A 14,773-nucleotide genomic window follows, 5' to 3' on the forward strand; every position below is an offset into this window, starting at 1 on the left:
ACTTTGTAGATCTTCTAAAGAAATAGGCTCGCTATGACATACATTAGGTTATTTGATATAGCCAGAGTTGCCATTGTGTTGGCAAAAGTAAAGGCATAGTCCTTAAGTATATAACAAAGTTATAAGATTTTTCTTATTTAGAAGCAGAAAGGTAGAATTGATTATTTCTTAAAAGTTAGCATGCAACAATTTTACAATTATACACCAGAAATCCAGTTACAGTATTTAAACGTCTACCTGAATAAATGTAATTATTATTAAACAAATGTGATATTATATTAATCTTACCGAAGCATCAGTTTGCAATACTTTGACTTTATATGCAGTTATACACTCACTGGATGCTTTTTTGGTACACCTTTTCAACAGCTCATAAATAAGACAAAAACCCATGTGTTAAATATGATACACATCACATGGCAGGTAGATACGGTCAAGACAACCTGCTGAAGTTCACACGGAGGATCAGAATTGGGAAGAAAGGTGATTCAAGTGACTTTGAACATGGCGTGGTTATTGGTGCTAGACGGGCTGATGGGTGACATGAAATACGATACATGAAATATAAACAAATTTCCATAATATCTGTTGTTATTTATGAGTCCTTCCAATTCAGTTTAAAAATAATCATATTTTATTGTCAAAGCAAGTCCTGGATTACTCGTTCATGCTCTGCCTGACTCTACTTAGATCTGCCGTGTTTGTGCCAACCAATGACAGTCATTGGTGCCAGCAGAGACGTTAAAGAGTGCCCTCTGGTGGACAAACTATGCAACATGAAAACTGATAACATTACCACTCATAACATAACTCATAATATCAGCAGTGCCGATATATCGGTCGGTCTTCAGTATGATCACAGTGTGTCCATCTTCTGATGGCTGTTTTCAGGAGGATTACACATGATGTCTGAAGGAAATTGCCGTCCCGGGTTTCCTCCGTGGCGTGAGCGATAAGCAGAGTTCTGTCCTTTCCTTCTAAGATTCCTAATTATTTAAAGTAACACTCAGGTATGCCATTCAGCTGGGTTAGTTACAGCGCCGGGAGCAGCTTGGGAGAACAAGGAAACACAGACTGCTTCAGGTTGTCTTCCCAAATCGACTCAAAGGTTTATTTAGTACATAACAGCTTATATAGAGGAAAAAAAGGTTCGTGTGTCAGCTTTCCCAGTTCAAACCGGTACAGACTAAATAAGGAAACGTCTTCCTGCCTTCTGAGCAAAGTATCCCTTGTGTAGTTTATCAGTTCAGCTATAATTTATGATCATCCCAGCAAAATACACTCCTAGACATAAAATACAGAGTTCTTTCATTAGTGAATTCTGAAACAAACCACCTAGCCTTTAACGAGCCTTTTTCTAAGAGATAAGGAAGGGAGGATGGGAGTAAGGAAGTGGTCTCGTCTCTGTGGTGTTTTCGACCTTGGGGTACCAGCCTGTGAGTCTTACACATTAATTCTTGGGTCACAGAGAAAGAGAAAAACAACTATTAGATGGGCCTTATTGAGTAACAGTTTTCACTACAAAGCAATATCCTGTAAATGCTACCATGGTATCAAAATATCACAACAATGTCACAAAGTCCAGATCATCTCATACTGACTGATAATGAGTTGACTGTACTCAAATGGTCTGATCTCAATCCAATAGAGCACCTTTGGGATGTGGCAATGGGGGATTCTCATAAAGGGTTGTGCAGCTGCAAAATCTGCAGCAATTGTGTGATCATTTCAACATAGACCAAAATCTCTGAGGAATGTTTCCGGCGTTTCGTTGAATCTGTGTCACGAAGAATTAAGGCTATTCAAAAGGCAAAGGGTATTCTAACCTCATATCACTAAGGTGTACTCAGTGAAGTGGCCCACGAGCTTATTTTTTCATCAAAATTTTCTTCTATAGAGGTGTTTTTTATTCATAACCTAATTTAGGAGACGATAATTTAGTTCATGTGTAGTTAAATAGTTTTGTTTTATACTGAAAAGCACTTCTAATATTTAACTTGTGGATTATTTCAATAAAAGAGCAAAATAAATAAAAGCGCACTATCCAACCTGAGTAAATGTACTCATGCAGTATTTTAGGTACAACTTTTGTATGACGATATAAGACAACAGTGGTACATTCTCAGCTAGACACTGATTAAATCTGATGTTTTACAGCGTAAAACAGTTATTTAAATCAATTTAGAGCGACGATGTCTCCTCACAACTCAGAAACATCCGAAACTTGAGAAAAGTACAAGCCAATGCTCATCTGCACAGGCACACAGGCCTCATTAATTCTTAATAAAATATTGTGTTTAATAGCTTTGTTGTACGTTTTGACGTAAAGATTTTTTTTTCCTCGAAGAGCTAACTGGGATTTATCAAGCAAGTTAACTAAACGTTTTTTTTCCTGATATCCAGTGAAGTAGAACAACCTTTCCAAATGAATAATGGAATTTTCCATTATCCATAGCCGTACTATAGCAGTACTTGTGTTTATACATTTTATTTGAAATTTTAGTTGTACTAAATTCCACCTTCCTGATTCGCAAATGAAGCATTTGCACTTATGGAAGCTCATGCTGTGTTGGCGTTTCTCTTTTTTGTTCAGTGAGCAACCTGTGAGTGAACGCGGGCTGTCATTGGTCAACGCACCGGGTATCACGCCCCGCCTCTGTCCGGGTTCTCGCGAGATTTCCCTGGAAACACCGCGTTCGTGTGGTGTGCATGCTAAAGTACCCCAATAACTTTGCCAACTTCCATGTAAAACCTTTTCAGTTTCAATCGGTAACGTGAATTTTACACGGGGAACACCGTCACCATGAGTATACTCGCCAAAATAGCAGAAATTGAAAATGAGGTAAGATGGAAACAGCGGGCGGGCTAACCCGCTGACTGTCACGTTTAAGCTAGCCACAAGCTGTTAGCGTTAGCAAAAATATTACAGCCGGGCTTTGTTTTGCTCTTAATATTTCTAACTCACATTTTTTCTTTTGGCCACAAAGTGCATATAAAGTTGCTTTACCCAGTCAGTGAACTTGTGAATCCATTACTAATCATATAAGACAGTGTAACGGACGTGCTAGTGCAGGTTGATGGTGGTAACAAGTAACAAGTTCGCCTTTAAATAATGTGTACACGTTAACTGTTCAATACAAGTTAACTTAAAACGACAGTGTTGTCTTTTAATTCACACGTATCCATATATTATGATCTTTGTATGGTGTGCCGTCTGTTGTTGTATTGAGAAAGCCTCAAATTTGAACATAAGAGTTCGTACCAGCAGGGGTACTTGCTTTAAATTACACTGAATGTTTTTGTTTAAGTTTTTAGTTTAGTTTAAACTTAACTTTAGCTTAACATTCAGCAATTGTTTCATTTCAGCTCAAAACATTCAGCTATCGGCATTCACGCTGCAGTTTCTTCAGAAAATGCCTTTTCTAGTTTTTAATGGAAACCTTACTGTATTATCAGAGGCAGTAAAAGGAAACTCTCCAGGTTGCAGTGCAAAGACTACTTGTTTCACTGTCTTCTTTAAGGGTTGCCACAGCAGATCATTGCTTTCATCGGTCTTCTCTGTGGTCGTCCTCTTATCTCCCTGCCTGGCAGATCCATCTTGAACATCCTTTCCTTTGTTAGCCATTTCTCTCACTTTACCAGCCATAATTCCTACATTTAAAATCTTGCCTTCTATTTTACTGCCTCCAAACATGCCTTCCCCTACTATTCTTTCTCAGTCTTTGGCCATTAGCAGCCACCCTGCTGGTCAGTTGTACCGGTAGCAGTTCTTGTAAGTCACTAGTAACATTTCTAGCTAACGTGTTTGATTTGGCAAAGACTTTACACCGGACGCCCTCCCTGTCACAACCTACCCATTTATCTTTAACTTGAGACCAGCACTAGGTGTACATTTTAATGTGCAGAGAAACACAGTTGTGTTGATCTTGGCCAGGACTTTTCTGCCTATTAAAAATGCTTCCTCCCACATTAAATGCTTTAAACTGTATTATTTATCAAATGGACAGAAAAACTAGGATTATTAAATAAAATGAATGAGTATCTGTTAATTTAGGGTTAAAAAAAACTCTTTGCCTTAACTATGATCATTCAAGTATGTAAGTTTGAGTTAAAGTTGCATGTCAAATGTAAGAAACTCTTGCATTTAAGTTGGCATAAAGTAAAAACTGTACAACATGAGAGAATGGGACCAGGTTTACAGTGTTGTTACTGTGTTGTTACTGCACTGACATTACAGTAAATCCAGATGGGCAAAATTAAACTTTGAATTGTAAAGGATAAGTCTATTCTGTTTTAAGTTTCACCATGACTGTACCTGAGTGCAGTCAGTAAAAACTGCTTACTTAATGTTTTTTAGAAAGTTCTCATGCAGACTGGTATTATTGTTCACTGTAGATGGCCAGGACGCAGAAGAACAAGGCCACAGCTCACCACTTGGGTCTGCTCAAAGCACGTCTTGCCAAACTCAGAAGGGAACTCATCACACCTAAAGGAGGCAGCGGTGGTGGGACAGGAGAAGGTGAGATCAGGATACTTGTGTCCTAATGATGTTACCAAAATTTTGTTTTAAATATTTCTTTATTTTTGCCCGGCAAAGAATGCTAATGCATATTTGATTTTTTTTCATGTGTTTCCTCCAACTTTTAGGTTTTGATGTAGCGAAAACCGGTGACGCTCGTGTCGGCTTTGTCGGCTTTCCTTCTGTAGGAAAGTCTACACTGCTAAGTAACCTTGCAGGTGTATACTCTGAGGTTGCTGCCTACGAGTTCACCACTCTAACAACAGTACCTGGAGTCATTCGGTATAAAGGTGCTAAAATTCAGGTACAAGAGTTTCTGCTTTCTTCAAAATCTGGAATATTGTTCATGCTGTGATAAGGTTTAAGTTATTTGCTTATATTTTTCTTTTTCTGACTTCGTCCTTTTTAGCTCCTGGATCTCCCAGGAATCATTGAGGGCGCCAAAGATGGAAAGGGCAGAGGCCGACAGGTCATCGCAGGTAATGATTTGATTACAGTGGAATCTGCTTGGAGGGAAATACAATGGCAGTTAGAGCAGGGCAATATGACCAAAAATATTTATCACGATATACATTTGAAAATTTGCGATAACGATATAACTGACGATATAATTGACACTAGACAAAATACTTTACAACTCCACAACTTTATTAGTGCAAAAAAAACCATCAATGTATTTTCACTTAAACAAGCAGCTGTTTTTTATGTGCATTAAAGTTCTATAAAAATTTAACAGTGCAAATGCAAATTCCTTGCTGACAGTTAAACCAAAAGGCATTTCCAGTGGAAATTGGCCGACATATCCTCAGCATAACCATGTATAATATCCACTAAACTTAAGAGGTTATACACACACAATACCGTAATATTATGCTGAAGCACAGTACGTATCACTCAGCGAGGCGCCTGCCTACGATAGCCGTAATGCTCCGACAATCCATCAAGCGCTGTGGGTTTGTAGCTTAGCAAAGTCATACTAAAACATTTGACAGATTTTCAAGCGCCGTGTACGACATAAAATCGTTTCGAGGTCAGTAAACACAACCATTGGCTTCATCGGGTGAGGGCCTCCAGCTCGCACTGGAACGGTTCGCAGCCGAGTGTGAAGCAGCGGGAATGAGGATCAGCACCTCCAGATCTGAGGCCATGGTTCTCAGCCGGAAAAGGGTGGAGTGCCCACTCCGGGTCGGGGATGAGTTCCTGCCCCAAGTGGAGGAGTTCAAGTATCTCGGGGTCTTGTTCGCGAGTGATGGGAGAAGGGAGCCGGAGATCGACAGACGGATTGGGGCTGCAGTAATGCGGACGCTGCACCGGTCCGTCGTGGTGAAGAGGGAGCTGAGTGTAAAAGCGAAGCTCTCAATTTACCGGTCGGTCTACGTCCCTACCCTCACCTATGGCCACGAGCTGTGGGTAGTGACCGAAAGAACGAGATCGCGGATACAAGCGGCAGAAATGAGCTTCCTCCGAAGGGTGGCTGGCCTCTCCCTTAGAGATAGGGTGAGAAGTTCGGCCATCCGGGAGGGGCTCAGAGTAGAGCAGCTGCTGCTCCACATCGAAAGGAGCCAGCTGAGGTGGTTCGGGCATCTGACAAGGATGCCCCCTGGGCGCCTCCTGGGTGAGGTGTTCCAGGCATGTCCCACCGGGAGGAGGCCCCGGGGCAGACCCAGGACACGCTGGAGAGATTATATCTCTCGGCTGGCCTGGGAACGCCTTGGTATTCCCCCGGATAAGCTGGAGGAGGTGGCTGGGGAGAGGGAGGTCTGGGCCTCTTTGCTTAGGCTGCTGCCCCCGCGACCCGGCCCCGGACAAAGCGGATGAAGATGGATGGGTCAGTAAACACAACCAGAATTCATACATAAGGCACACAGGATTATAAGGGGCACTGTCGATTTTCAGAAAAATCAAAGGATTGATTTTAGGGGTGCCGCATTTTCCAAAAAACATGGTAATAACGACGGCCCACTAGCATGCTCTACCAAAAATAGTGCTTTGTTGTGTATCTGACAGACGAAAGCTAAACCAGTTCCACACCACTGAAGTTGCAGCATTTTTACAAACCAATTCTGGTTCATCCGTTTCATTCAACGATCCGCTTTCGCCCTTCTCATTCTCCGTCGCCGCCATGCTTTTTCCGCCATGTGCGTATGAAAACAAAGGCACTGCACATGCGCGTTTTACCCATATTCTATCGCGAGATTTCATTTTCTTATCGTTGCCCAACATTATACCGGTATTACTGTGAACGGTATGATATGGCCCAGCCCTAATGGCAGCACTACTAATAGTGCTACTAGAATTTAGCTTTCTCCTGTATATATTTATAGACAAATTAAATCATAAGATGTTGTATTTGTAGATGCGAGAACACTAAAATCAATGATTTTCAGTGAGACAATGTTTCACGTCTTTATCTAAAGTTTGCTTAAAACACAACTGCTGATGCTCTACAGATTGACTGTGGCCTTTGGCCTGGAGCTGATGTCATGCCCAGGCTTAACCTGGCGTTTCAACCCTTAACTGCAACACCCTCCATCTGGCGTGTCAGCAGCGATGGCCAAATCACTGCCCACCACCTCCACGCTTCCAACCCTACACCTCCCTTTTATACCAGAGCCCATAAGAGGCTCTTTCTGCTGCTTCCACCATCCTGCATACAGCTGTCTTCCGCTCATTTTCTGAAACTCTGAGTGTAGTGAGTGCCATCTACAGTGACTGTACTGGGAACCTTCCACACCCCACTTCTAGAGGAAACAGACATACTTGCCACCCTTTCACTCTACACTCTTGAATAAAGTCTTGGTGTTTTAAGCTCTTCCTTTCATGAGCCTCTTCATTACTGTTACATTTTTCTCTGGCATCAAAAAGTGCAAGCCTGCTCAAAGATTTCTTTTGACCATTATGGCCAGGCAGTGAACCTCAGCTTTATCCACTCACTGGACAATTTATTAGTTACGCTTTCATTGTACCAGGTTGTGGTACTTCCATTAGAACTGCTTTCATTCTATGTGGCACAGATTCAACAAGGTGCTGGAAACATTCCTCAGATATTTACATGATAACGTGACACAGTTGCTGCAGATTTATCAGCTGCTGACAACTTAATGTCATGTTTACAAAATCTGTTTTAAGATGCTTTGTGACATGGTGTGCTATCCTGCTGCAACAATACCTAGGTAGGCTGTGACATTTTAAATAGTGCTCAGTGGTCTATGTAGATTTTACAGGTCATGGTAGTCTTAAGTGCTTGAAAAGAAGGTAACCAGATTTCTTTAGGTTTGTGAAAACATTTCTTGCACCTCATATGAGCTATCGAGGTCACCTGAGGCAAGGTGAGAGTGGGTGTGGAAATGCTCGGGAAAGTTTCTCAAATTTGCATTGTAGGTTGCTGATAACTCGTGTCACACCCACCACCTCTGTTTAGTGACAGACATTCACAGTGGATGTAGATGGACTTCTTTACTCGTCTCTCAAACCGTCTGTGTTCGTGGTCCAAAATGTGAACACTGGCATCCTCAAAAAATGTGCTTTCTCCTTTAAGTTCATTTGTTTTGTTCTGTTGAGCTTTCCCTCCTGTATTGTGCCATGTGTTTATGGAGTGGTCATTTGGTTTCCATAAAAAGCACTCCTCACAGCACTCTCTGGATATTTTCCCTTTTTCAGACAATTCTGTTGATCCTGAAAGCTTTTTCCGAAATGCAGACCAGCTCGTCCTGCATCAAAAACCAAAGTCACTTAAATCCCCATTCTGAAGCTCAAGTTAGAACTTCAGCAAGTCGTCTTGACCCATATGACCTACCTGGCTATATGTCTAAATATTGCCTTGTGATTGGTTGATTTCATATTTGCATTAACGAGCAGCTGAACAGGTGTACTTCAACTGGGATTTCTTTTTACACATTTCTGACTGATGTTATTGTTTCTTTTTCCGCTCTCTCACAGTGGCTCGAACCTGCAATCTGATTCTGATAGTGCTCGATGTGTTGAAGCCTCTTCTTCATAAGAAGCTAATAGAACATGAGCTGGAAGGCTTTGGCATTCGGCTTAACAAGCAACCACCAAACATTGGTTTCAAGAAAAAGGACAAAGGAGGCATCAACTTTACCGCTACGGTACGTCTCATATAATAAACACACTAAATGAAACTTCGCACTTACAGTTTTCACTTTAGAATTAAAAACTCAAGTGAACAATTACACTGATACTTAAAACATCATTTACTTGTCATTAAAGTTAAAGCCTCTACATTCAAGTGTAATGTGTTCTCCAAGCTAAGTTTTTAAAATCTCACAGTCCCAGACATTTTGATGTTTTGTCCTTTATTTGTGTTTATCCTCCTGTCCGGCATTTGTGTCTATCTGTACTTTCGAGAACAGTTTAACCCTCTTGCTACAGCTTACCTGCGCTAATGTTAGCCTAACAGTAGTTCTGTAGCTCATCATGAGGTAGCAGAATGTCAGCTATCCCATTTTCTCTAATCAAACAAACATGGGTGGTATTTAATTTTCCCTTTTTCGTTTATGTCCAGAGCTGAATGTTTTTCATATTTTGCAGTTTATTGTAACACCTTGGAGAGCAGCCACTTTTATTAATTCAGCAGAGCATTTAGATGCAGAAATGGGTAGTGATGCCACATGGATTAGAACATATGGATTTTTATTGTATTGCTGACTCTAATATGTAATAATTGATTAATACAGATCTTTAAATTGTGACTTTTTTAATGACTATTTTCTTGCTTTTTTGTGTTACTTTAAGTCATCCATCCACATGCACTCTCTCTTTCTCTCTCCAGTGTGCACAGAGTGAGCTTGACGCTGAAACAGTTAAGAGTATCTTGGCAGAGTACAAGATCCACAACGCCGACATCACTCTGCGCAGTGACTCCACAGCTGATGACCTCATCGATGTGGTGGAGGGAAATCGGTGAGCTGCTGAAGTGTCACAATGGGCCTTTCTTAGTCATTCTCAGTGGGTGTGGCCTGCCGGTCTGAAATCCTATTTAACACTCCCATCATTCCCACTACAGATGGATTTAAATATGCTGTTTATGTGCTAGGCAGCATCTGGGAGAACTCCTGTTTTAATCGTACTTAGATGACTCAAAGGTTTTTATCTTAATATAAGAAGTCAACAAATATGGGATCAGAGATATGTGGAGTTGAGCATGATCCCTCCTCTGAAAAAAGCAACTAGGAGAAAGACCACAATACAATAAAATAAAAACTACAATTTCTGCAAGGAAACAAATTTATCAAACACTATGTCTATAGAATATTTTTTAAATAATGTCTAAATCCTGTACACCCCCATGTGGATCTTAAGACTGGCCAATCAAAGTCTGAAGTCCGGACTTATTGTCAGCTTTATTGTAAGGGATTTGGCCAAAAAATGCATTACATGTTTAGGATTTACAGCATTTCTTAATGCTGTAAATCCTAAACAATCCTGAAAAGTAATTGGAAAAACATAATTTTAAATACAAGGACTTTTTTTTGTAATTCTTGCAGTGAGTGCTTGAAGTCACCCTTGGACATCACAAGATGTTGTTTCCTCCCATGAGATGCTCCACTAGGCTTTTACCACAGCTGCCTTCAGCTGCTGCTTGTTTGTGGGTCTCTCTGCCCTCACTTTTGTATTTAATAACTGAAAAGCTGCTCTACTGATTTGAGATCAGGTGACTTGGCCACTGAAGAATGTCTCATTTCTTTCCCTTGAGAAACTCGTCATTGCTTTTGCAGTATGCTTTGGGTCATCATCCATTTGCACTGCAAAGCTCTGTCTGATCAGTTTTGCAGCATTTGGCTGAACCTGAGCAGAGAAGGGTTTTTTGTGAAAATCCCTTGAATTAATGATGAAATTCTGGCTTTCATTCACATTTAATTGAGTTAAAATCCACTGTGATGTTTCATAAGGGCAAAATATTTTTAAAAATTCTCATAATTCAGAAGCCTATGGGCCTATTAACTGTAATTGCATAAAGCACTAGGTGGGGCCCCCTCCTTGCCTGTATACTTACAGTATTTATTTGAAGAGAGGTGTCTTAACAAAAGGAAATGTAGCACTACATATTTTAAACATGATTAAAATTACTTAATATACATCTAAAAAAAATAAAGTCAAATGTTCCTGTGAAAAGTAAACACTTTTTCCTTCAAAAAATTACTGAACTTTGGGAGGAAAATGGACACAGTGGAAACTGTAACCACCTGTTATACAATTGAATGAAATATACATTATTTATTCCATCCAGCCATTCTCTTCCATTTATCCAATTCAGGGTAGCAGAGGGTTCGAGGCTATCACAGCTACCATAGAGAGGTGGGGTACACCCTGGATAAAACACCAGTCTGTGGCAGGACTAACGCGGAGAAACAGACAACGATTCACACCGACACAGACAGCCAATTTGCAATCACCAATTAACTTAAACCCACTAACTGCATGTCTTTGGACTGGAAGGAAGTACAGCGAGAACCCAGGCGTGTAAACTCCACATCAGGCAGTAGTGCTTAAACAGTATATAGATCGATAAAATAAGATATGTCAAAAGAAATAAGGCAGAAAGTAATTTGAAGTTAAAAAATAAATACAATAAATTAAGATAAGTTTACATTTAAATGAAAATATTAAGCTTTATATGAAAAACAAAATATCTCAAAATCAACAAGCAGAATAAAGGAATTAAATGTCTTACTAAATGTAGTAGAAACAGTAGAGCATGTCAGTGACTCAGAGTATACTAGAGTGTATAGTTGACAATGCAGTTCAGTTTTATTTATGTAGCACCAAATCATCACAATGGTCTCAAGACACTTAATATTTTAAGCTAAAGACAACATTATAGACAAACCCCAGTGATTCAGCGATTTCCTTATGAACACAAACTTGGCATCAGTAGGAAGAAAAACTCATTTTCAACAGGAAGAGGCTTCTGGCAGAACGCGGCTCAGGGTGGAGCAGCCATCTGCTGTGAGGGGAAAGGGAAAAGCACAGAGATGGCAAAGCACAAACTGTGACAGAGTGCAAAAAAAGGACTTACTCTAGTCGCATGTAAGTGCAAGAGGAGTGAAAGAGGCAAATGCATTATGGGAGGTCGTGCATTATTCTGAGCCAACAGCAGCAACACCGAGGGATAGTTCAAGGTCACCTGATCTTACTTTTACTGCAAGCTCTATGAATTTATAATGATATTCATTAGGAGTTATTCTGCCAAAAGTAATTGATTTGTAAATCTTCTGTTTGAGACCGCGTGCACCCTGTGCTAGGCAAATGGCATTAGTTGTAATATCTAACATTTGCGTATCAGCTGACATGTTAGTTAACAAGTAAATGTAGTAGAAGGCTTCATGCTGCACCAAAATATAGACTCATTTATTCACCATTTTATTTCTTGGATTATTTAGTATAACTGAGTATGTAGTGGTTTCACTTACAGACTCTGTCCCTGTCCCAACAGCGTCTACATCCCATGCATTTATGTGCTCAACAAAATCGACCAGATCTCCATTGAAGAGCTCGACATCATCTACAAAGTGCCCCACACTGTGCCCATCTCAGCCCACCACCGCTGGAACTTTGATGACCTGCTGGAGAGGATGTGGGACTACTTAAGGCTTGTGCGCATGTAAGAATTTCCATCAATACAACCTGCAAAAGATTCTGTGAATGCGGCGAAAGTCAGTTATAGATTTAAAGCAAGTCTTTGGAAAATTGAAGTGTTTGTGTGTTCAAACTGGAAAAAGTTACTGAGATGATACGTTTACTTACAGCTACACCAAACCCAAAGGCCAGCTTCCTGATTACACGTCTCCTGTTGTGCTCCCCAATGACCGAACTTCAGTGGAGGATTTCTGCATGAAGATTCACAAAAACCTCATCAAAGAATTTAAGTAGTGAGTATAGTTGCCTTAGCTAAAATGCTAATATTTTAAAAATATTTTTGTCATCTGAGGTTATATGTAAGTGATTTTAGAGTGTGGTGTTGATCAGATTATTCTTAATGTGTTTTTATGCGTCAAAACCTTAAAACTAAAACTGGGTGGACATTCTTTTTCTCATGACTCTATCACCTCCCTTAATGGCAACATTTACCAGACTAAATGTTGCCATCACTGGAACGTTTGATTTTTAGACATGTGACCGCGTGTTGCACCACCATCTCTAAATGGCCCTGGCAAGATAACATCGTCAATCATTCATTATGTTAGTGCTGCTGAGCATTAGCCATCCTCAAGGGAACGGACGGGTAAAACTGTGACACATGGAAGCTTTTGCTCCTTAAGGATGTCACATACCCAGTAGGTTCCTTTATAATAGAGCTGTAGCAAAGAATGATTTGTCGGGCTACTTTATAATGGCCTGATATCTTTTCTTTTCACACTCTTGAACGAATCATCAGTCAACCAGGATCAAACTCTTTTCTTTTTTTTTCTTTTCTTAACTCTTTCTTTCAGTGCACTTGTTTGGGGCTCCTCTGTAAAGCACAACCCTCAAAAGGTGGGCAAGGACCATGTGATGGAGGATGAAGATGTTATCCAGCTGGTGAAAAAGTAAAAAAAAAAAAAGGATTCTTAATGCTCACTGCATGACCCATGTTATCACAAAGTGTTCTGTACAGCTGCTCAATAAACTACCGGACATGTCTGTCATTACAGCATCTGTTGTTTTTGCTTTCATTGATTTAAAACAATGGCAGGTTAAAGTGTCATATTTAAAGTAACACACAGTACTTAACACCATGAATAGTTCATATTGAATATTGGTTAAGGCTTCCATTGACTCCTAAAAGAACTGTACAATAAAATCACAGTGGAATCTCAATGTGTCTGTTATTTTATGCTTTTTATTATTCTGTGCTTTTATTCAGATAATAGATTTATTACTTTATCAAAAAGTGTAACCAGGAGTGTTCTGTGTTGTGCTAAATTTGGTTTTTTAGGAAAAATCCGACAGAAATGTTGCAGATGCGTACCCGCAGCCAGCATTATGGCTAACATTTAACTGTGGCTTAGAGGGGGGAGGGGGGGAAAGAGATTTATATGACATTGATGATGGGGATAGTTATTCAAACTGGTGGCCCACCCACTCCCCCGCTCTCTGGTGGGGACGGCCACTCAGGTTAATAAGTTCATTCACTCAGATGCAGTCTGAGGGTTGTTGGGATGTTCACAAGTAGCCAAACTCCACAGAGCAAAATAAAGCTGCTTTTTATTGGCACTGGGTGCACTCTTGGAAGTTGGTGTTATTTAATGTCCGTATGTTACAACAAGACCACTCGGAGTGCGAGTACCAGAAGCTAATGAATGAATGCGATGGATGACACCAAGCATGTAAACTGTGGTATAATATGGCTGGATTAGAAATTTGAAGAGTGAAATCAAGCAGTCCAAACATGAAAGATACTCATGTTTTGTTTTTTAATTATCAAGCGTGTGTGCAAAACCCATGCAAAGATGTTGCCAAGCTAAATAGGAGACCCTTACAGTATATTTAATATGTATACATCAAATGCAGGCATTTTATCATATATTGGATATAGTATTGCAAAAAAATGCATGCTTTTATCTTCATTTACTAAATTAATATGATATGGAACCGCAAAGAAAAATGATTCCAGTTTGCCAGCGAGAGAAATCCACTGCATGTTTCCACAAAATCTTTCTCTGCTCATAGGTAAAAAGCCACTTATTTGTTAGAAGTGTCATCAACATTGTGCTTTTTTCTAAAATAAATTGGTTACAGTGTCTAATTCGGGATCATCCTTAACACTTTAGATTTGCACAGATGTGTTTAGGAAAAAAAACAGATGTGAAAGTGAGACAGCATGACCGACAGTATAACGGTTCATGGAGTGTATTTGATATCTTTTGACTCCAGTTCTTTTAGCCCAAAAGCCACTTTTTAGTAAAAGCTGCAGTGGTTGAAGGTGAAGCCTGCCTGTCCAGCAGAAGCAGCAGCAGCAGGATCAACCCTTCCCAGACACCGCCTCTTCCCCACCCCCTTTTACCCTGTAAATTATAGCAGCACTTTAGCTAATGAAAGAGTTGAACACTGGGCACTAATAAAAGCCATTAAGTGAATAAAGCACTTCCCCCTCTAACAAAATTAAAGAATCTACCCATTTGGAGAGAGAGGACTCTGTATTAATATTTATGAAATGCGGAACCGGCGCCCCCCCATTCAGACTCCCCAACCTACATCCAATCCCAGCCTGACCAAGTCCTCCTTGCCAGTGCACCTATCCCAAGAGAACAT

At 40.2% G+C, this 14,773-nt stretch overlaps 1 protein-coding gene across 1 annotated transcript; it reads left to right on the forward strand.

The window, feature by feature from the left end:
- The first annotated feature begins 2,653 nt into the window (after window positions 1–2,653).
- Window positions 2,654–13,339, forward strand: drg1 (developmentally regulated GTP binding protein 1). Its single transcript, XM_085413801.1, has 9 exons — window positions 2,654–2,842; window positions 4,396–4,519; window positions 4,648–4,823; window positions 4,929–4,998; window positions 8,459–8,628; window positions 9,312–9,442; window positions 11,976–12,143; window positions 12,289–12,411; window positions 12,973–13,339. The coding sequence occupies exons 1-9, from the start codon at window positions 2,804–2,806 to the stop codon at window positions 13,070–13,072; spliced, it is 1,101 nt and encodes a 366-aa protein (XP_085269927.1). The 5' UTR covers window positions 2,654–2,803; the 3' UTR covers window positions 13,073–13,339.
- The last annotated feature ends 1,434 nt before the right edge of the window (window positions 13,340–14,773 follow it).

The sequence above is a fragment of the Rhamphochromis longiceps genome, linkage group LG7, assembly GCF_057381845.1.
Source record: "Rhamphochromis longiceps isolate RC_006_pf linkage group LG7, R_longiceps_female_GT1.1, whole genome shotgun sequence".
Classification (NCBI taxonomy): Eukaryota; Metazoa; Chordata; class Actinopteri; order Cichliformes; family Cichlidae; genus Rhamphochromis; species Rhamphochromis longiceps.

Excerpts from the sequence above, each read along its gene's own strand:
- drg1 (XM_085413801.1), top strand. The coding sequence starts at position 2,804 with ATGAGTATACTCGCCAAAATAGCAGAAATTGAAAATGAG. Across the intron at positions 4,824-4,928 it reads ATAAAGGTGCTAAAATTCAG|CTCCTGGATCTCCCAGGAAT; the intron begins GTACAAGAGTTT and ends CGTCCTTTTTAG. Across the intron at positions 4,999-8,458 it reads AGGCCGACAGGTCATCGCAG|TGGCTCGAACCTGCAATCTG; the intron begins GTAATGATTTGA and ends GCTCTCTCACAG.